Source organism: Panthera tigris, chromosome B2 (genome assembly GCF_018350195.1).
Source record: "Panthera tigris isolate Pti1 chromosome B2, P.tigris_Pti1_mat1.1, whole genome shotgun sequence".
Taxonomy (NCBI): domain Eukaryota; kingdom Metazoa; phylum Chordata; class Mammalia; order Carnivora; family Felidae; genus Panthera; species Panthera tigris.
The window spans coordinates 99,010,670-99,034,474 of NC_056664.1; the positions used below are offsets into that span (position 1 = coordinate 99,010,670).

At 38.3% G+C, this 23,805-nt stretch overlaps 1 protein-coding gene across 18 annotated transcripts in view; it reads right to left on the reverse strand.

The window, feature by feature from the left end:
- The window catches only part of CDK19 (cyclin dependent kinase 19), a 189,448-nt gene that overhangs the window by 43,014 nt on the left and 122,629 nt on the right, over positions 1-23,805 (reverse strand). For all 18 annotated transcript variants that reach the window (XM_042986995.1, XM_042986985.1, XM_042986979.1 and 15 more), the window contains 2 exons: positions 15,583-15,693; positions 12,900-13,040 (listed from right to left, as the gene is read on the reverse strand). In XM_042986995.1, coding sequence (XP_042842929.1) covers positions 12,900-13,040; positions 15,583-15,693 — 252 coding nt within the window. The remainder of the gene's footprint in view (positions 1-12,899; positions 13,041-15,582; positions 15,694-23,805) is intronic.

Here is a 23,805-nt window from a genome sequence, read left to right on the forward strand (position 1 = left end):
ACCTGGGTGGCTCAGTCAGTGAAGCATCCGACTCTTGATTTGGGTTCCGGTCACAATCTCAGGGTCGTGGGACTGAGCCCCACGTCAGGCTCTGGGCTGAGTGTGGAGCCTGCTTGAGATTCTCTTTCTCTCTCTGCCCTTCCCCCACTCTCAAAATAAATAAACATTTAAAAAATATACACACCCCTTAACTGGGATTACACGTAACAAGTAAATAAATGTTAAGAATAAGTAAATACACGTTCAGGTCATAAGATATTTGATGGTTCAAAAGAACAATGATAACAACAAAATAAATGTCATGACCACCAATAAAAAGGATTTAAATATTCAAAGCATTTTCATATCAATCATTTCCTTTTTCATAACAGGAATTCTCCAGGGCCCACAGGGCTGGGGCAAGTCTCAGAACTCCATCTAATCTTCAAGATTCCAAATCAAGTCATTTTTCCAGATATTATGCTTAATTTTCAAAAGATTAACTTTAATAGTGATTGACCTAAGTGAGTGTATACCCTTTAAAAAAATATAAAGGGAACTGCAGCTCACGCACATGCACCTACACCCACACACACCAAAAAGAACGAGGAGAGGATACCAAAGTCGTTCTGACCTACTTACATCCCAATTAACACAGACTATGCTTTACTAAAACTCCTCTTACTGCGAACACAAAACGCCAGCTGTGAAAGAAAGTGATACTGCTGGGTTTGCACACTTTAGTTACCATAGAAACCGCAGAAATGGCAGGAGTTGGATGCTTCGCATTTAAGTTATCAGCAATAAAATCAGATAGACACATCAAGGCCGCAGGGTTCATTTTAGTTAAATTGCATTTTAAAGGCCAAAGTCAGGGAAATCATGTGATAAGCAATATGATTACTTAAAAACTATTCTTGAAATACCTGCATTTTAGCAGGATTTAGTTATTAATTCTTGAATTTACATTCATGACGCTTTACATGTACTTCAGATTTGCTTTTTCCTCCTATAGAATCACTTTTTTTCCACAGGGTTAAATTTAATTTTAGTTAATTGGCACCTCATAAATAGAATGGCCTAAAGATACACAAGTACCCTACTACATTTGCTTTGTGCTCCCCACCCCAGGACATTTGGGACAAAAATATGAAGCCACAAGATGACTCTTATCAGCACCAATAAAGAGAGGAAAAGACAAACACAACTGTCTACAACCCTGAATAATAGGGACAAAACCAATCAGAACATCAATCAGACTAGTTTTTAAACAATGAATAGGGCTAACCTAGTATTGATGGCTACAACTATTCTTTTATTTAAATGTAGTAGCACACAACTCTCCTCACATCTGATACAAAGGTACATTCCAGGAGAAAACCATCAGTGTCTGTGCCTTTCTTTATTCTGTTCTCCATTGTTCACCTTGAACAAAAAAGATTCTGTGTCGTAACAAATCAAGCAGCGAACTAAGGGGGAGATAAATATGTTGTTGTTTTTTTTATCATTTAGCAAACACAACAGTCATTTGCTAACAGAATCAGTTTATCATCACTGTTTACCCCTTAAAGTAACCTCATTGATAGCAGAGGGTTTACAAATATGAAGAATCTGATCATTATGACTGGAACCTCCCAAAGGGCAGGGAGGATATTTCTGTCACTGCTTTTTGTATCTGCTGAAATCCAGGGACTTAACATTTAATAAACATTTATTGGATGAGTGAATAAAAATTGTCAGTGGTTAGTACTCATGGTCTTTTGGTAGGCAAGTTTTCAATTAAAAAAAAATTTTTTTTTAACATTTATTTAGTTTTGAGAGACAGAGACAGAGCGTGAGCAGGGGAGGGGCAGAGAGAGAGGGAGACACAGAATCCAAATCAGGCTTCAGGCTCTGAGCTGTCAGCACAGAGCCCAACACGGGGCTCAAACCCATGAACTGCGAGATGGTGACCTGAGCCGAAGTCAGCGCTTAACCAACTGAGACACCCAGGTGCCCTGAAAGTTTTCAATTTTTTTTTGGAAAGTTTTCAATTTTAAAAGAAACTGTGGGGTGCATGGCTGGCTCAGTGGGTGGAGCATGTGACTCTTGACCGTGGGGCTGCGAGTTTGAGCTCCACATTGGGTGTGGAGATTACCTAAAAAATAAAATCTTAAGGAAAAAATAAAAATACAAATGAATGCATGAATGAAGTTGCAAGAAACTAGAGTCAGTACCTTCCCCAAAATATGCCAAGCTCACTTCTGAATACGGTATCCCCTGCTTTTCAAAAGTTCAGTTATACCACTTTACTTTTACAAAAATTCTGCATTAATACCTATTTCTTTCTAACTGAAAGATACATGAAGAGGATTTTTGCTTTTAGGAAAAAAGGTGAAAAGTGAAAACAGCATTTAGCATTTGCTTTGCAGCAGCCCTCACAGAGCCAGCACGCCCCGAGCGGGGAGACGGCCCCCACCGGGCTCCTTCCCCAAGACCACACTCAGCATCAGCCTGCCATAGCTTTCAACTAGGAACATCTGTTCTTTCTCTGGATTTATTTTGTGCATCTGTTAGCGAGATGTGTCCTAAGGCATCAGAAAAGCCTAAGAGAGGTTATTTTGGGGGTCTGGGAATGCTCAAAAAATTTTCCATGTTAATCAGTGGTTAGTACTTCACTTTCCTCCATTTCAGCTTCCAAAAGATTTCATAGGAACATTCTGCTTGTGGATAGAACAGGTTTTTAAAAAATCTGACTTTGGTTTATTCTGGAGTTTCAGCAACCACCCATATGCTAATGACTCTGGAATCCATAACCATACATCTCCAAACTTCTATATGGCTTAGGGTTACGTCAAACGGTACGCTGGCCTTCTCCACAATCCTCTCAAACTTCACGTGTTCAAGCTGAATTTTTCCTGTTTTTCTGGTATTCTCTTCTCAATCAACAAAAGCAGAAGTCGGAACACCCTGTCCTTTATCCCTCAAATCTATCTAATCCTCAGATCTGATTATCTTACTTCCTAAATATTTGTCGACTATTTCCCCTCCTAACTTGATTACCTCAGCCAGGCCTTCATCATTTCTCAACCCGCTGATTACAATAGCCTGATAAAGCTGCCATCCCTGCACCCTCCGACCCACTCTCCGTACCCCGGTGTGAGTGGTCTATCCTAAGCAGAAACCTGACCGGCTCAGCTACAACTGACCACAAGAAAAGTCCATGCTTCAAAACATGCCGGTGAAGATTAACCGTGATTGGGTCCCTACTTTTCTCTTCTGCTTCTTTCACCATTTCTTGCTTTGCTTCGGTGATACCAACGTGCTTGCAGTTTCTTATCCCATGCCCTTATTTAAGCTGTCTCCTCTGCCTGGAATGCCCCCTTCATCTTCTAAATATCTACTCATCCTTTAGATTCAGCTCAGCGTGAGTCCTCAAAGACGGCCCCCATCCCAACTGGTCAGGTGCTCTCCTCCTGTGCTCTCAGTACTTTATGCACAGCCAATCCCTGACCGCACCTCATAATGTCTTTTCAAAACCTTTCTGTTTTATGCTGATCCGTTTGTGTATCTTCTCCACCATGCATTCACTGAGGGAAGGGATTGTATTTTATTTATCCGTGTATACCCAGTGCCCAACATGGCGCCCGGTACATATTAGGAGGTCAAAATGTTTGTACAGCAAATATTCTTAACTCTGTAAACCAGCACTTCCTTCACAGAAATCCTGTTATAAATAATAATGTAGTTAAAATGACAACTAGGTTTCAGAGTTCTATAAGTGTCACACTTTATAGCTATATTGTGGGTTGAACAGGCCTTTGTATTCAGAGAACGTAACTGTTTCTAAGCAAAAATGCCTTTCTCAGTTCAAAATTACGTATCTACAACTAGGTGTAAGCTATCTGTAATTCAGGAGTAGACTATAATATTAAATGCTGTGATTCATTTCATGTTACCTTAAAATGGTCTAGGGGGTTCTGGAGTAGGTCAATCTGAATAATCTATGTTAATCAAACCTGGGTGTTCATAATAAACAATGCCTGCCACCCCAGCACCAAACAACAGTTAACAATACACTTCTTTGTTCCAGCCTTTTAGGAGTGGTTATAGGCCTGAACAGCAGAGATAAGGTTTTCTTTTCTCGAACAAGAACCAATAAAAAGCAGCCATTATAAAAAGCTTAATGCAAGACAAACACAGGTATCTAGAAGGCTATTTACCTAACTAACTGCAAGGTCACTAAGAGTATAATCAAGATAAATCCCACACTGATGGCAATGCCAGCACGAGTGCTGCACAGACATTCAGATTCTATCTTACTCATTAATGAGTACAATCCGTCCTCAGAGAAGCAATGCTAGTAGAAAGTAGTTTTCGATTTACATTTGTGACATTCATATTCAAATCAAATAATTCAGTCTTATTATCATGACAAATTAAGAATGTCAGAGGTAGAGCTCCTTTCTCCTTTTCTCCACCACGGTTATGGGTGCAGATGACTTTTCCTGGCCAAGTCTTCTCACAAGACTTTCAGAATCAAAAGCAGAATTGTCCCATTCCCCAGTGCCTGCAGGTGAAAACTGATGAGAAAATCAGGTGCAGCTCCAAAAGGACACATGAGAGAAGAACCAACCTGGGTCTATATGGGATTGCACCTGTGTTTCTGCTGCATGAAGGTCACGTGCTCACATCCTCTCACTCTGTAAACATCACGCCTATCTGAACAATAGACATGTTTCATCCAGGAAAATGATCGTTCTCTGTTACTATGCTTTTGCACCAGTAGGTTGGTTCAGTAATAAATATGTGAGAACTTTTGTCCAAAAAAAAAAGGATGTCAGAGGTAGAAATTATGAAACTGAGCCCTCTTGCATCACTCATGAAGACATCAAGGGGAAAGACCTACAACCTTAACCAAGCTCACTGTCCCTGGACAGTGGCAGACCCAGGATTAGAACTCAAGTCTCTAAGAAATGCACTGCAGGCCAGGGTTATGAGAACAAAAGTGGACCTGGAAAATGCACAACACTTAATTGATTTATGGCCCTCACCTCCAGAAGGCTTCTACTTAGATGAATGCTTAGTCGAGAATCTTACCACCCAAAATAATCACCATATGCAATCTCCCAAAGAAATAATCAGTTCATGCATATAAGATCCCTTCTTGATGAAGACACCATCACTTTCAATAAGAGATCCTGAATCATCCTACGGTGCCAGTCACACAGGATGCCTGTGGTAGTGATCACCCTGGTATATATATACATTTGTCCAAACTGATCAATTTGTAACTAAAATGGGTACATCTTGTTATATGCAAATTCTACCTCAATAATAGTAATTTAATAAAATAGTATGCCTGAAATGGTTCTTCAGTTTTAAACACAGGCCTCAAAGTGCTGGGGGTCCTGTCTGTAGCCCTTGATTCTTAACCAGCTCCTGCTATTCCTGCCACTGTGGAATGTATCTGGACTATCACCTCTTAGTGACTTTGAAGTTAGTTTGGCAAACCACCTTCTAGATATGTGGGTTTGTCAGTACAGGCTACGGTACTGTGTTTGTCTGACAAGGATCATCAAAAGAGCCCTGTCCCTGAGCTGAACCTTAAGAAGACTCATCCCCTTTGAAGTTGGCCCTCTTAGAAGTGTAATTCTTAGTGTGTATCACCTGTCTACGGAACAGATAGGACATTACACTTCAACTCAAATGGACAGACGTGTATTCTGCAGAACACTCCCATGACTGGGCTGTGGGTGTGGATGGCGGAAAACCTGTCATGCCAAAAAAATCACAGCCCACCTGTGACACAGGTATATGTCACAGTATCTAGAGCACCTTGAGAAACACTATCTCACCTGATCGTCACAAGGCCCTGTGTACTGGCAGAACAGGAGTCCCTGCACAGGGATGACATCACTACCATCAAAGGCCTTCAGGCTGGAGACACGAACTGCTGGGCCAGAGACTCTCAAGGGCCCAGCTCTAAGGAACTAGTAAGGAACCAAAGGTCACCAGCAGCAACCCCAGTGTAATTCTTCAGCATGACAAGATCTGTAATTGTCCAAAGTCACCTGAAATTGCAAGTTAGAAAATAACCAAGCCATATTTTCCTTTTTCGTTGTTAGCTCTGAATTCTAAAAGAAATTATAATGATTAAGTCATATTAAAATAAATGCCACTTTCTGCCATAATTCTTTAATTAGAATGTTAATTTAATAAATCAAATAAAAAATAATAAACAGGGCTCTACTTTGTAAAGCAGAAAGGGCTAGAGTTGTAGGCTAAAGGAACTGTGGTGGCGGGGCGGGGAAGGAGAGCGGGACACCTGGGTGGCTCAGTCAGTTGAGCATCCGACCTCGGCTCAGGTCATGATCTCACAGTTCGTGAGTCTGAGCCTGGCATCAGGCTCTGTGCTAATAGCATGGAGCCTGCTTCAGCTTCTGTGTCTCCTTCTCTCTCTGCCCCTCCCCAACTCTGTTTCTCTCTCTCTCTCAAAAATAAACATTTGAAAATTTTTTCAAAATAAAATTAAAAAAATAAAGGAATCCTGGGAAAGGCAGTTGAAAGAATGGGCATCTCTGGATTGCTGGTGGGATCCAGAATAATGTACAGAAGCTTCTACAGAATGGAAATTAGGAGGAATTCAGGAACTCTGGAGCTAAGACTAGGAGATGAACAACTGTACAAAGTCCCTATCATTATTTCAATTTTATAAATGAGTAAACTGAGGCTTACGGATCAAGATTAGCTTTCCTAGAAATGTATATATGTTTTTTAAGTTTAAGATCTCCAAGCTCCCATTTCGTAAGAACTAAGCGAGGCTAAACTCTAAAACAGTACTAAAATTCTTCAAACTGCCAGCATGATGGCTCCAGTCAGATTTTAAGGGTGTCTTTGCAGTGTGGCACATTCACCTTGTCAGGCCCTCTTTAGTATACACAAAATTAAAGACTTAATGTATCTCCCTGTCGGACAAGGTATGAAGAGCTGCACACAGGTATTTCTAGACCATTCTCCAACCGCAAAGCACTTAATTTCATCAAACTTTCACAAAGATTAACAGTACAGTACTTCTTCCCCAGCTGAGTAGAAAAGAGGCCATCTGTGAGTTTTGTACATTGGACTTTCATACATGACATTCCTAAAGAGTCTTCGAATGCTCTCTCTTAGCTGATGAACTATAACATTTCTCGTCAGCTACTTGTTACAACTCGGCAGCACTAGTGACCGTGGGAAACTTAAATTTTTCTTTGCATTTTTCCCTGTTTGACACAAATGCGAGAAAAAGAGAATAGAAAGTAGTAGTGATAAGCGTAGGCCTCAGACAGTTTAACAAAGATGGGATCTCTAGATAGGTTCAAAGTGAAAAATCCTGGATCTCAGTTGAACACACCCTCTAGATTTAAGAAGATTAAACTTGTAGTTCAATAGTGGGTGTAGAAGGAATGGAGGGCACAGGAGAGGAGAGGAAATGCAAGGAACATATGCCAAATTCTGGAAATAAATCACTAAAGAATGTTTGCAAAAGGGAAGGGATAATTGGTACATTATAATATTTTTTTTAGCTCTTTAGAACCAGAACTATCCTCTTGCCACTCAAGCAACTTTTTAATATGGAAAGGAGGGACTTGTATTTTTCTTTTATATTTCTACTAAATAGGACAATAATAGGATCCATTTTAAAGTCTCTTAAACTTGGTGGTAGGCAGCTTCGGACATGGTTTCCAATATCCCCGCCCCCAGTAAACACACCCTTGTGTAATTACTTCCTGTGAGTGTGGGCTGGAAAAGTGACCTCTGGTGATGGGATGTCACTTCCATGATTCACTAACAGAAGACTGCGACTTCCATCTTGCTAACACACACTCTCCACCTTCTTGTTTGCTCACTCTGGTGAAGAAAACTGCCATGTTGTAAGATGGTCTGTGGAGAAGCTGAGGTGGCAAAGAACCAAGGAAAGCTTTCACCTCCCACCGATCAGCTCAGGAGAAAATGAAGCCTTCTAACAACCACGTGACTGAATAAGGAAGCAGATGCTTCACAGTCAAGACTCCAGGTGACTGCAGTCTTTTAAGGAGACTGTAAAACAGGATCCAGATAAGCCACGCCTAGATTCCTGACCCATAGAACCTATGAGATGATAAATATTTAAACATCTTGAAAGCCACTGAGTTTTGGGGCAAATTGTCAAACGACAATAGGTAACTAATACAGACTTACAACATACATAGCCAACATGTCATAGACAACCCAGAATGCTGTTAAAAATCAAGTATTCTGGGGGTGTTTGGGTGGCTCAGTCGGTTAAGTGTCCGACTTCAGCTCAGATCATGATCTTGCGGTCACGAGTTCGAGCTCCCCGCCCCGTAGGGCTCTGTGCTGATAGCTCAGAGCCTGGAGCCTGCTTCGGATCCTGTGTCTCCCTCTCTCTCTCTCTGCCCCTCCCCCACACGTGCTCACTTGCGCGCGCGCTCGCTCTCTCTGAAAAATAAGCATTAAAATAATTTTTTTAAAAAATCAAGTATTCTGCCTGAATGAGCAGGTATCATGAGGAAAAAAATAAAACAAAACTAAAATAGCTCTTCATTAGTTAGTATGACAAAGTATCCAGGGTCATATATTACACATTTCTCTATAGCTAGAATATCTATTACATCATTTCCTTTAACCAGCTGAATTACATTTGACTCTAAGAATTGGCAAGTTTATTATTATTATTATTACTACTACTACTACTACTACTACTACTACTACTACTACTACTGACCTCTAATAGAATAAATAAGTCTTTAGGTCTGTGTCAGAAGTGATTTTTTGACAATCCAAAAGTGCAGTAGATGGTAACTAATAACAAAACCCAAAAGATTACTGGCTACAAAATTATTTTCTCCCTCAACTAAATTTCCATGCACTATGTTTGCAAAAGATATAGTTATCCGTGCTCATAGACTTCAAAAGAGTACAAATTCACCCACTATTATGAACAATAATTACCATTCAAAACTAAAGTTAGAGTTTTGGTTTGGAACCACCACAAATATTTTTTAAAAGTCAAAGCAGGTCAGGGCCCTAGAGCATTTACTCAGATCTTTCATTTGATAAAGACCTAGCATTTATCATGTTTTAGGTACTGAGATATGATAAAGTGATGAAGAGATGGTTTAACGCACAGTTCAGTTTATGCCACTGATCCAGTAGCAAAACTCGTAACCAAGAGGCTGTAAATCTACTTAACAATACTACCATTTAGCCACTATTTCTCTTTGCTAAAGAATAACGTGCAATTGCCAGATGCTTTGCTGAAATTCAAGTAACTTATGAGCACAAACAATATGCCAACATTAGGAATACAAAAATTAGTAAGATATGATCCTTACTCCCCAGGAGCTCATAATTTTGAAAACAGGATCAACTATTTATCTTGGCATCCTTCCAACCTACCCGAACAGTAATCTCATAAAAGTGAGTCATCCTATATTTCATCTTCTTACTCTTAGCTATATCCTGCTATAAAATTAAAATACATCTTTTTTCCCTTGGTGTTTACAAGTTCCAAATATTTATAGACTTATGTCTCTACTTCATTGTCTCAGCCAAGATAAATATATTTAGCTTCTCTTCTCCTTTCTTTTTAAAGCAATTCCTCAATGTAAGTAATATTTTTAGTGACTTTGTTTAAATTCTCTACTTCTGGTAAATTTTAGGATCCATATGATATAGCTAACTACTATTACAGATATATAATCAATCACAATGAAAAACCCCAATCTTCTTTGATGATATAATGTTTCTTTTGTAAAGTCCAAAACACTGATTTTTTTATCTAGTTTTTAAAGTTGGGGGGTTATATTATTACATTGCAAATTTACATTTACTCTAACACCTTTAACTCTGGATCTTGCAGAGATGGTATATACTCTGAAATAATTGTGACTAACAAATAGTGTAAAGCCCAATTTCTTATGTCAATGGGAAACGAAGCATTAAGAAAAACCACTCACCGACTGAAACTGCAACTCTATTGCACAAAAAATAATTTTTTGCATGTCCCCATCATGCTTTAAACACCACATTCATATGTGATATGCTTTGTATTTCTATACTTACTAGAGAATCTATCTCAAGTAAACATACAGTTTAAATCTTCTACTCCTGAAAATACTTTGGCAAAACCATGACAATGTGGTCCAGCTATCAGTACTCATGATCAGCGAAAAGAACTGAGTAGGCTCTCACAGGGTAGATTCCTACTTCAACATCTAGCTCAAGTGGCAGCTCTCTTGAAACTTTCCCTCATCCCCTCCTCATAACCTCTTCTAAGCTTGAGTAGCATTTAATCTGTGCCTATCACGTAGCCATGATCACCATCTTTCTCATCTATCTTACAGCATAACTTTATGCGTATGTCGCGTTTCTTCTCTGAGAGTAAACTCCGGAGAAGGTCTTTAATGCAATCGTATGTGTACTGTCCCCATATATCCTTGCTTTAAACACACAAGGTAATAATAAATGTTTATTGAGGACAGTGTGTTGAAGTATAAATATGTTACTGGATCCAGAAGCATACTGTAAGAATCTATTCTTACTCATATTAATTCACTGAGGAAATATTTACTCAGTATCTGTTGTGTACTCGAGTACTGCTAGTGTGCCAAAAGGATTCATAGACCCTGCTCTCTCAAGAAGTGTATGGTCTAGAAGATGATCTAAGACAGCCACTATAATACTAACAGATAAGTGCCATAAGAGAAGTAAAGAAGTACAACGGCAACCAACAAGGAGAGATTATTGGGGCGCCTGGGTGGCTCAGTCGGTTAAGCGTCCGACTTCACCTCAGGTCATGATCTCACAGTTTGTGAGTTCAAGCCCCACGTCGGGTCCTGTGTCCAGAGCTTGGAGGCTGCTTTGGATTCTGTGCCTCCCTCTCTCTCTCTGCCCTTGCCCAATTCACACTCTGTCTCTCACGCTCTCAAAAATAAATAAACATTAAAAAAAAAAAAAGAGAGAAGGAGATATTATTTCCAAGTAGGAACGGATACGAGGATAAGTTTTAACTTTTGTGCAAGTCCTCACCGACAGGTAGTATTTGAATATGTACAGATGGGGTAATAAATAAAGGTCATTGAGGCAGGAAATCTCAGGATGACACAGGGGACAATCAATAGTTTAATGGTATAGTGTAAGTGAAAGATTACAGGATTGGGATAAAGAAAAATTCTAAAGACAGTTGGAGCTATATCTGTTATGACCTTGAAAGCCCAATAAGGAACTAGAGCTTTAGTCTGTAAGCAATGAGGAACTATTTCAAAGTTCTTGATCAGGAGCTGTGTAATTATCCAGAAGGTCTACAGTGGATGGAAGGGAAAGAGATTGTTTGCAAGGAGACAAGTTAAGAGGCTAGTACCATACCGCAAGAAAGAGATAATAAAGGCCTGAACTCATTCCTATGAGGCACTAGAGATGGAAATAGACAGATGGAAGAGAGAGTTTAGAGATGAAACTGACAAGACCAGGCAAGGCCTAGATGTACAGTGCAAGGGTTTGCAAGGGGTAAAAGAACTTTCTAGGCTGAGAAAAGGGTGATGCCGTAACTAATATAGACATTAAAGCAGCAGCAAGCCAACAAAGAGAAAACCAGGTCCTAGTCATCCTGAGTTTTAGTCCCAGTGGACACTCAGGCGACAACATCAGAAATAAAATGTGTGAATCTATGCTATTGAGAATAAAATACACAGTGTTGTGAAAAAAAAGAGAAGAGTTGAAATTAGTCAGTCTTCAATAAAAGATTTTGATCAATGATTCAAACATGATCATGACCTCAAAAATAACTCACATAGCTTATGTTAATTACATAAAAAATTAATGAAGGAGAGGGTTTGATCTAGAACAACCTCATGTAACCACAGAAAAATGTGCTGATTCATGGTTAATAGTAAAGTGGATAGGTGGAAGTCTGTGAGAACTTTACAGTTCAAAATTATGAGGTGAAATACATCTGTTGAAATGGTAAACCCATCTTTGTGGTCACTGGCATTTGGCTCCAATTTATGTTCAATGCCACAGCAAGAGACGGTCAAGTCAGATGACAAGGCCTGACAATGTAGCCACAGGTACTAACTAGATCTTCTTGTGTATTCATTCCTTTCTATAATAAATACTTTTCCTCAATTAGTAAAACTGAGTTGACCTAGATTCATCCCTACCATATCCCTAGAATCTCCAAAAGCCTAAGAAATAATGATCTTGAAACCATTTTTTCAAGGAGAGTTAGGAACAAAACTTCCAATTTTAAACTCATGATTATTACAACTATTCAGTACCCATATTTTCTTACAAATAAACAAAAAAAAATCTCATCAACATAAACTAAAATAACAACAATGCAAAGATAACTGGCATAGAATCTGACATTAACAAATGTTTGTTACATGTGTACTGAAAAAAAGGTAAAACCAAACATTTGATTTGTTCATAATACTGATAACAACCTTTATTGATAATACTGACAACATTCTATTTACTGGATGCAGGGTCATTATTTCCGTTTAGCTCTTAAGGGAAAAAAACAATAAGAACTCAATCTTTAATTATTAATATTTTTACTGAAAATGAGCAATAATGTGAAGCACAAAATGGACTGAAAGGTACTTATTTTACATGTGACTATTCCATTAAGATTATACCAATTATGCATTGAAAACCACACAGACATTTTATAGCTATGCATAAATATAATGAAAGAACATATACCAAATGTTAATAATGGTACTCTTTTAAGCGTAGGCTTATGGGTGATTTTTATTTCCTTCTTTTTTGGTTTTATGTATTTTCAAAATTTTCTATAATCAATGTTCATAATAATTGTACCAAGAAGAAAAGGTATTTTTAAAAAGAGGTCAAAAAAACCATATTGATCAATTTAAAAGAAACATACTTACCAGATCTCTGTGAAGCACCCAATTTGCATGGAGGTAATGGATACCATCAAGAATCTGGTAAAGTAATGATTTGACCATAGATCTTGGCAACTGCATGGGCTTTTTATTTGCTTTTGATGCACGGTGAAACTTAATAATGTGCTAAAAATTAAAAAAAATAAAACATACTATTATAACATAGTCTCTGCTAATATTTGTATCAATAAAACACAATCAAGTCTACAATAAATTCTCTACATTTAAAAATTACTTATTAAAGGCCAATAATGACACAAAGAAAAATAATTTGAATGATAAGGGACCTATACTGGGGGTGAATGTGACAATGTTATTGTGGGTATAATAACTAGATTTACTGAAACCAGTAAGATTTTCATTAAATAGAACCAAAAGGTAAAAAGCACTGATACTTAAAAGACTGCATAAAAACAGTACTAGTATTTTTTTTGAAAAGAAAATAGTATTAGTTGTATTCTCTACTGACAGAATGAAAGATTAAAAGAGAAGAAAAAAAAACTCTATAATTCTTTACTATATTTTTAAAAATATTTTATTTTAAGTAAACTCCATGCCACACATGGGGCTCAAACTCATGACCCTGAGATCAAGAGTTACATGCTCTACCAACCAAGCCAGCTACATGCCCTTAAATCTTTACTACTGTATAAAAAGTTAGCACTTAGTAAATCTGTATAATGTCACTGACTATGTGTACATTTGAATTATTGCAAAAGTCCACCTTCTTTTGGGATAGGATGAAATTAGGATATATTCCTAGTAGTTAATATTAAATAGGAAATCACTAGAAAGGAGGAAGGAGAGAAAAAGATGGAATTCAACCTCATTGAAATAAATACAACTGGATCACTATATTAAAATTTTTATGACCACATGTTATTTTGTAGGTTATGATAACATCATTTTGATAGGGAAGATATGCTACCTGTCCCCCAAACCTCCACCTCCATCTTTGCCTCACCCCTGTGCAAAACACAACATGATGGGTATTAAAGGTCATGTAGGGGCGCCTGGGTGGCTCAGTCCGTTGAGCGACCAACTTTGGCTCAGGTCATGATCTCACAGTCCGTGAGTTCGAGCCCCACATCAGGCTCTGTGCTGACAGCTCAGAGCCTGGAGCCTGCTTCAGATTCTGTGTCTTCCTCTCTCTCTGCCCCTCCCCTGCTTATGCTCTGTCTCTCTCTGTCCCAAAAATAAATAAAAACATTAAAAAAAATTTTTTAAAAAATAAAGGTCATGTAAACCCCTATTGAACAACACTGGTAAAGCTGTCAATAATGCTCCACTAACTTAAAAATGGCCAAATGGCATAGAAAAATTTTAACCTATTAACAGAGCTTTCTTGCTTTTTCATAAGCTGTTTAACAACATGTACTTTATTTAAGGAAATAATAGAAAATTAGGGTTTATATGGAGGGGCAGTATCCAGAAAATATATAATAGGAGCTACACATATATAACTTTCAACATTTTATAGCCACAGCAAAAGAAAAAAAAAAAAAAAGAAACAGGTAAAATTAATGTAGTATATTTTAATTAACCCAGTTTATTCAAAATATTATCATTTCAACATAGAATCAAAATAAAAAATATTAATGAGATTTTTTTTTTTCATACTAAGTCTTCAAAAGTCCGTGTGTATTTTATATTTACAGTACATCTCAATTTAGACCAGCTGCACTTCAGGTGCTCACTAGGCACACATGGCTAAGGGCCATCATGTTACAAACGACATGGTTCTACAGGACCCGATCAGTCCAATGCACTGCATGTCCTTTCATCATACCACTGATGTTCAAGGTGAAGTACGTACATTATCAAGTAACTCTTGGATCCAAACCCACAAAGGACCCGGAGAAATGGGGAAAACATCATTTTTATGAATATCCATGAAAAGAATGGAGAAAAATTCACTGGACACTGTTATCAATATGCTGTAATAGCATAAACTCTGAAAGCTCCTTAAAGACCGAGAAGTCTGTCAAAGTTATTCCTAAACAGATGTGTGACTTTATGTAGATGACAAACCGCACTATGTTAAGTCAGAATTTAATTACCCAAAATTTGAACTTCCTGCCAAGTTTGATTTTTTTTTTTACTTTCAGCAACTCCTTGGATAAAATGTTTAAGCATCTTGATTCCCAACTTAAAAACTTTAGAATTGGAATTTGGGGCTAATATTTGTAAAACCATGTATGTACCTCGATTTTGTGGAGTCGGTTTTAAATGCCAAAATGTTGCAAGAGACTGACCTTAACTTAGGGAAATTATTCACAAGTATATAACTGGTGAAACTTGAACTACAGTGTGTACCACAAAAGAAAGCCATTTTCACTACACATATCAGTAAACTGCCATTAATTACTTGCATAAAATTACAGTTTCATACACATTAACACTTTCTGAAGTAAAATTTCTGAATATTACAAATACTATCTTCTCAGTATAATAACATGATAATGTTCATTGCTCAAATTCTTTTAAATCTGCATTTGCATTTATTTTTTTATTTTTTTATATTGCATTTGCATTTATTATATTTATTTTGAACTCTGGTCAACAGAGCAAGTTTTGTTTTACGTGCATTAGTAATACGCAGTGCATACATTTGTTTCTCCATACCTAGATGAAAAGAGTCCTAAAAATAAAGTGAATTTAAACTTACCCACAAATCATGTTCTGCATAATCAAAGAGCAGCCACACCTTCCTGTCACTGTGAGAAAGGAACACCTTCTGCAATGCGATCACATTAGGGTGCTTCAATTCTCGCAAAAGCTGAATGCAAGAGAAAGAAGAGGGGTCACTCTCCTGCTAGCAAGGAGGGGGGAATGATGAACTTTCTATAAGTTGAAAGTGAAATCTTTGAAAATTTAAGCAAAATAAAAGGGAAAAAAAAACCCTAATGGGGCGCCTGGGAAGCTCAGCTGGTTGTCCGACTCTTGATTTTGGCTCAGGTCATGATCTCACGGTTCCTGGGTTCAAGCCCCACATCGGGCTTTGTGCTGACAGTGTAGAGCCTGCTTGAGATTCTCTCTCCTCTCTCTGCCCCTTCCTACTTGTGTGTGCTCTCTCTCTCAAAACAAATAGACAAACATTTAAAAAAAAAAATACCCCTACTCAGAGATAAGTTCTGTCAACACCTTGGTGCATATCCTTCAATTCTTTTTCTATGTGTATGTGTATGTTTCTAAGTGGGATCACTTTGGGTCGCCTGGGTGGTTCAGTTTGAGCACCTGACCCTTGATTTCAGCTCAAGTCATGATCTCAAGGTTGTGAGATCAAGCCCTGCAGCGTAGAACCTACTTGGGATTCTCTCTCTCCCTTTCTCTCTGCCCCTCCCCTGCTTATGTTCATGATCTCTCTGTCAAAATAAGTAAATAAACATTTTAAAATAAATAAAATAAAATGGGATCATTTTAAGTAGTAATATGTAAAATGGTAAACAAAAGTAATATCTTATCACTAAATGATTAAATATATTTTGGAATGTGCCTATCTTTTTTACTGTTGGGGGACAGGAACCACATATTAATACTGTCTATATCTACTCTAACACAGTATGTGCTCAATAAATATTTGACAAAAGAAGGAAAGATATTTGACAATCTCTACACTAGAGCATGTGGTTGAGGTTTTTTTTTTACGAAAGCAGTGAGTATAAGATAATCTCTCATACCCACTGATTAAAAAAAAACAATTGGTGTGGAGAAGAGGTCCTATAAATAGAGAAAGGATAAGCCCGCACAGAGTAGAAGCTGCACCGTGATAAACAAGGAAATCATAAAAAGATAGACCGGATCAGCAAGTGAAAACTTAGCACCTGGCACTTAACAGGCAGTTGCCTGATAAAATATTTAGCAACAATAACTTTATCTGTCCAAGATGAAAGCCTATAAACATGCCTGCCACAGGCTGTCCTTAACCAGGGTTCAGATTTAACACAAACATATTCAATTTGATATTTTGAATGTCTTTTATTTATTTTTATTTATTATTTTTTAACTTTTATTCAGTTTTGAGAGACAGAGACAGACAGAGCATGAATGGGGGAGGGGCAGAGAGAAAGGGAGAGACAGAATCCAAAGTAGGCTCCAGGCTCCAAGCTGTCAGCTCAGAACCCGACATGGGGCTCGAACTCATGAACAGTGAGATCATGACCTGAGCCAAAATCGGACGCTTAACCAACTGAGCCACCCAGGTGCCCCAGTCTTTTATTTATTTTGTATTTTATTTGAGAGAGACAGTGTGTGCATGTGAGCGGGGGCAGGGGCAGAGGGAGAGAGAAAATTCTAAGCAGGCTCCATACTCAGTGCTGAGCCTGACACAGGGCTCGATCCCACAACCCTGGGATCCTGACCCAAGCAGAATAAGAGTTGGACACGCAACTGACTGAGCCACCAAGGTGCCCCTGAATGTCTTTTAAATATAAAACTCTGTGGCAGATACAAAAAGGGAGAGGGAGCAACATTTCTACTGAATACTTTGTGTGTAAGATGATTACATACACACACACACACACACACACACACGTTTTTCTCTCATTTAATTCTTACAACTACCCTATGATGTACCTGGAACCTGAAGTCCAGTGTAATAAAAATAACTTGACTAATATCAAACACCTAGAAAGAGAAGAGGTTCGGATTTAAACAGATCTGCCTAATTCCAAAGTCCATGCTTTTTCCATTATGGCTGAAGTCCTTGTCTTCAATTCCTACAGTGTACTGGGCAAGACAGACATATAAACAGATCAACGAGACAAGAGAAAGATGAATTGCCTACCCATTCTAATAACTTTAAATGAGTAAAGTATACCTTGCATGCCTGTGCTGGAATTCTGTAAAAATCGTGTGAACTCCATCTCTGGAACTTTTACAAATTACTTCCCAGCTGCCTAATTCTTCACTACTTTTGACGTCAGGTTTCCCAGTTCTTCAGTTCTCTTATTTTGGCTCTGTACTTCAGCTCTTTCTCTTCACCTGCACTTTGACCACCTTCCTGGAAAGTGCTCTACCAGCTCTAATTTGGGCGTGGTTCCCAGATATGACTCCCTGGGTTCTCCCTCAACCCACATGCCCTGAAACAGAGTTAGGATGGGCTGAGCTGCCCCTAGACAGCGGTCTACTTTTCACAGTCTGCCTCAGGATTCTATCCGTATTTCCTATCGGATCTAGGTAGAAGGAGGAGCTGGAAGGAAATATCCGGGGAAGATATAATAGTCCTACTCCCTTGGTGGGGAGGGAGAGAGGAGGGCGATTAAATGGGTGCTCAGCTATCAGCTGCTATCTGTTCCCTCTGCCTAAGAAATGTTAAACAACCCTGCGTCTTGCTTCAGATGCAAATATTAGACAAAACAGGCCCCTAATTAATGACTGAATCAGAGAAAGTGGCATTTTGGAGGGATGCAGAGCTATATCCAGTTTCCTGCTTTTGAATATTTTAGGCTCCCAGACTCAGTGGGTTAATACATTTAATGACCCCACTTGCCATGGTCAACCTTCAAGCGCTTGGACACTGGTAAGAAGCCTCACTGCAGGTGCAATGCCTTGTTACCCTCTCTTTCTCTCAATACTGATGAACTTAGAAAGTTTAGCTTTATTATGTCTCTACCCAAAATACGTTATCTTTGTTGCCTGCAGTGGAAGGGAAAGTGAGACTCACTTCTGCATCTAAACTAGGCTCTGACTTGTATGGGGGAGGGGATATCACATGTAGCAATATTTAATCAATATCTCTAAAAAATTATGTTTTCTGTGACTACAAACTGGTGATCCCTCTACAATGAAGCCACTTTAACTCCCATATTTCAACATTATTTTGAATAGGTAATACAATCCAAAAATCAAAAGTACTTAAAAGAGATCTCATTACCACTCCTGCCCCTAGTGACCCTAGTCCCTCTTGCCTGCTGGAATTAACAACTTTTATTAATTAATCCTTCCAGTGTTTCTTTATGGAAATAAAGCAAATGGAATACCTATTTTTAATCTGTCCTTATTTACTCAAAAGATAGCACTTAACTTTTTCTTAGCACAATCTATCTTAGAAATCCCTCAATATCAGAAATCCCTCAATTGATCCCTCAATCCATCAGTGTTAGTATGTAGAAATCTTTCTTTATCTTTCTTACAGCAGCAATGTATTTCTAGGTCTTTTGCTTTCTAGGTTCTTTTTTTTTATTGTGGTAAAATATACATAACACAAAACTTATCATTTTAACCATTTTTCACTGTACAGTTCAATGGCATTAAGTATATTCACACTGTTGTGCAACAATCGCCACTATCCTTTCTTCAAAACTTTTTAGCATCTCAAACTGAAACTCAGTACCATTAAACAATATGGCCCCTGAAAAACTCTACTTTCTATCTCTATGATTTGACTATTCTAGGTACCTCATGTAAGTGGAATCATATAACATTTGTCTTTTTGTGTCTGGCTTCTTTAACATGTCTCCAGGGCTCATCCATGTTATAGCATATGTCAGAATTTCTTTCCTTTCAAAGGCTAAATAATATTCCATTGTATGTACATACCACATTTATTTATCTATTCATCCCTTCCATCATTCCATGGATATCTGGGATGATTCCACCTTTTGGCTATTATGAATGAATAATGCTGCCTTGAACACTGATGTACAAATATCTCTTATTTTCTTTTATATATCCAGGAGTAAAACTGGTGGATCCTATCATAATTCTATGTTTAATTTTTTGAGAAACCACCGTACAGGTTTCCTTTTAATATGACCTACAGGAGAGAAAAGTGTAGAGTTTTCAACTGCATGCATTTAGTAGAAATTTTTTCTTAATCCCCAAATTTGCATTTTCTAGCACAGCAATATATACTTTGTATTTCTGCAGATCTGCTGAGTCTTTCCTACCCTACAGGTCTCTATAAGTCACTAACATCAATGTGAAAGCAGATGACGCAAAGAAAATAGCAAGCTAATGTTACTTATGCCTATTCTGTTCTTTCTTCAAATTCGTCCTTCAATCGACAGCCAAAGTGGTGTTTCAAAGATACAATACTGATCATCTCCAACCCCAGGGACAGGTCTAAGGAAGTAAAACAAGAGATAAGGCAAAGGCCAAATACTGAGGAACCTTGCAATCCATGCAGAAGTGTCACCAGTAAGGTTCTTTAATATCACTGGAAACTTGCTGGGCACAGGGGGTTAATGGAGAAGCCAGCTGACACTAAAGGTACCACAGTCTGGCTTTCTTCTGTGTGTGTCTCATGGTCAGACCACTGAACAAACAAGTTTGAGGGTGAGTTTAAGATGACTCTCAGATTTGGCCTCACGGGATCATCTGCACTTTATGTGTATTTATATTCATATATTTTTATATTGCTTTAACAGTTTACAACTGCCTCCCTCCTTAAACCTTGAGGACAATTTTTAAATTATACCTATATCTCCAGGGACTAAACACAGCCTGAAACATAGAAGGAGCCCTGTTTTTAGTGATCTCCTCTAGTTTGAGGGCTTCAAATGTCACCTACGTGCCTGAACTCCCAGATGTTTATCTCTAGCTCACACCTCTTCCCTGAACTCCAGCGATGTGTATCAACATCTCTACTTCAATGTCTACGAGCCAAAACTAGGGTAATGATTTCTACGTACCCTGCCCTCTACCTCAACTGCTCTTCCCCAGGCTCAGTTGATAGCAACTTCATCGTTCCAGTTACTCAGGTAAACAACTTCAGACTTTAGCTCTATTTGCAATATACCTCCCCAGTGAGTCTTTCCCAGGCCTTCTATTTGAAATTATAACCTCCCTTGCCACCTTTATTTTTTTTTTTCTGCAAAGTACTATCACTACCAAACATATTACACCTCTATATCCCTTATCTATAATTCTAAAGAGCTTGGAAAACCTAAAGCTTGGGGTACCTGGGTGGCTCAGTCGGTTAAGGATCCGACACTTGATTTCGGCTGAGGTCATGATGCCACAGTTTGTGAGATTGAGCCCTGCATCAGGCTCTGTGCTTAAAGTGCAGAGCCTGGTTGGGATTCTCTCTCCGTCTCTCTCTGCCCCTCCCCTGCCCACTCTCTCTCTCAAAATAAATACATAAACATAGGAAGGGGGCTGCCTGGGTGGTTCAGTCGGTTAAGTGTCTGACTTTGGTTCAGCTCATGATCTCGCGGTCTGTGGGTTCGAGCCCCGTGTCGGGCTCTGTGCTGACAGCTCAGAGCCTGGAGCCTGCTTCAGATTCTGTGTCTCCCTCTCTCTCTGCCCCTCCCCTGCTTCTGCTCTGTCTCTCTCTGTCTCTCAAAAATGAATAAATGTAAAAAATAAATAAATAAAAACAAAAAAGGAAGGAAGGACGAAAAACAAAAACTTTCTAGGAACTCATGTAGGAAAAACAAATTTAACTTCAATGGTAAAATAAATCCACTCTCAAGGGCACACATCCTTTCAGGTTATCAGATTCTGATTCTATGGAAGCTGTTTTACAACTCTGTACATTATAGCTAACTGATAAAAATGCAGAATAATTCTTCTATACACATGCAAATTGTCCTGTCCAGTAGAGGTTCATTGACTTCCCTCTCTTATTATGGAAGAGGCCAGTTTTGCCTCACTTGCACATCATTTTAACCTTCCTGATCTATAAATATGTCTGTTCTAGGAGTCTCCTTTTAATATATATTTTTTAATGTTTATTTATTTTTGAGAGACAGACAGAGCATGAGCAGGGGAGGGGCAGAGAGAGAGAGAGAGAGAGAGAGAGGGAGACACAGAATCTGAAGCAGGTTCCAGGCTCTGAGTTGTCAACACAGAGCTGGACGTGGGGCTCGAACTCACGGACTGCGAGATCATGACCTGAGCTGAAGTCAGACACTTAACCGACTGAGCCACCCAGGAGCCCTAGGGACTCTCCTTTGAATGGGCTATACCATCTACTTGGTTCCTTCATTTAACAAGTTAAATAAAACCTTGAAGATGTGTTCCTCTAATATCCGTATCACATCATAATTTAACCTTTTTTTAAAAAAGTATCCTTTAATACTCATTTTGCAGAAATATCTCACTTGCATTCACGTGAAGCTGTTATAGTCTTTATTCATCCAAGTGTGAATGTTCATACTTCTATACTAAAGAATATAAGTAGGTTTGATTACTGCTTCCCTGGGGGTTAGATAACATAATATATATACCATATTATCTTTCAAAAATCTTTTTAAAATTTTTGAATCTAAAATACATCTGTTCCTGGGGCTTTGTTTAAGAAATTGTGGACCTAGCTATTGTTTATTTATTTTATCTTGTTTATCATCTGTCTCTCTCCATTAACATATAAGCTCCCTGAAGGCAAAGTTTTTGCTGGCTTTATACCCCCAGTGCTTAAAATGGTTCCCGGCACACAGTAAGCACTCAAGAAATGTCAAATGTCAGAAGAATTAAATCTGCTGAACTTACCTAGTTTTTACAAAATAAACCAGTAAAGAGCTTGGAGTATTGTAAGACTTTGCTATCGTTTCAAAAGGTGTCTTGAATGATTCTGTTTTTAATAAACTGAACAGACTGTGTCTACAAATAGTTTTTCTAAGGATACTCACTTTCCTCAAGCTACATTTATTTTAGGCTTAAAAAGGAATGGTTATCTCCACCAGCGCCCACACTACCAGAAGTACAAGTGTGGGGCCTTACTGTAAAGAGCAGAAACAAGACTCTTAATAGCTCAGGGTGAAATATTTAACCTGCATAGAACCTGCAAAGCCAAAGGATATGATGAGGGTGTTTCCTGAAAGGGAAGCACTACAAAATTCTAAAGAAAATGTACACAGGAAAAAGGGACACAGGGGGACACACACGAGGAACTAAAGGAAAGATTTATCCAATCACTGGTTACCCTCAAGGTGACTTTACTAACTAAATGCTAGACCCGAAATAATTGCCACTCAAGAGTGTATTCTCTACCCTTATTTACGGAAGCAAACAAATGAAAAGAAGGAAATTTCTCAACCACTATTTACTGAAGAAACAAATGAACAAAAACAGTAAATATAAATGTCCAATAATAAGAAGACTGATAAGTAAACTATGTGGATATCCACATATTGTTGACTCATAGGCATATGCCTCAAGTTTTTAAATACATGAGAAAACACTTATACAATAATATCGTGATGTAACATAAAAGGGCTGCAAAATAGGAGCGCCTGGGTGGCTCAGTCGGTTGAGCATCCGACTTCAACTCAGGTCATGATCTCACAGTTTGTGGATTCGAGCCCCGCATCAGGCTCTGTGCTGACAGCTTGCTCAGAGCCTGCAGCCTGCTTCAGATTCTGTGTCTCCTCTCGCTCCGCCCTTCCCCCCGCTCATGCTCTGTCTCTCAAAAATAAATAAATTTAAAAAAAATTTAAAAAATATTTTTAAAAAAGGCTGCAAAATATTAAATGTTTATAAAATAGGAAATAGATCAAAACATTAATATAGTTATGTCTGGATGGTGGGATTATGTGTGACTTTTAGTTCTTTCTATTTTTCTATTTTACAGGTTTTCTATAATGAACATTACTCTTGGGATTTAAAAACTCACACACATGCACACACACACACACACACACCCGCAAAAGACAGTTCTTTCTCTCCAGAAATCTACCTGCTAAGATAAGATGACTATCAAACTATCACAGCTTCTTATGTAGTTGATCTGAAAAGGGACACAATGAAAGAAGGAGATGGTCGTGCTTTTACTACCTTAATTCTTGGAAATATCAGATTTTACCAATGGAGTTGAACCTCTTGTCACACAAATATTTGTTCAACATGACATTATGGAACTACAGATATGCTTTAATCATAACTAAACAACAGTTAAGTATAATACGATTTTCCTGTTACAATCCCACACTAATTGATAACATCTCCT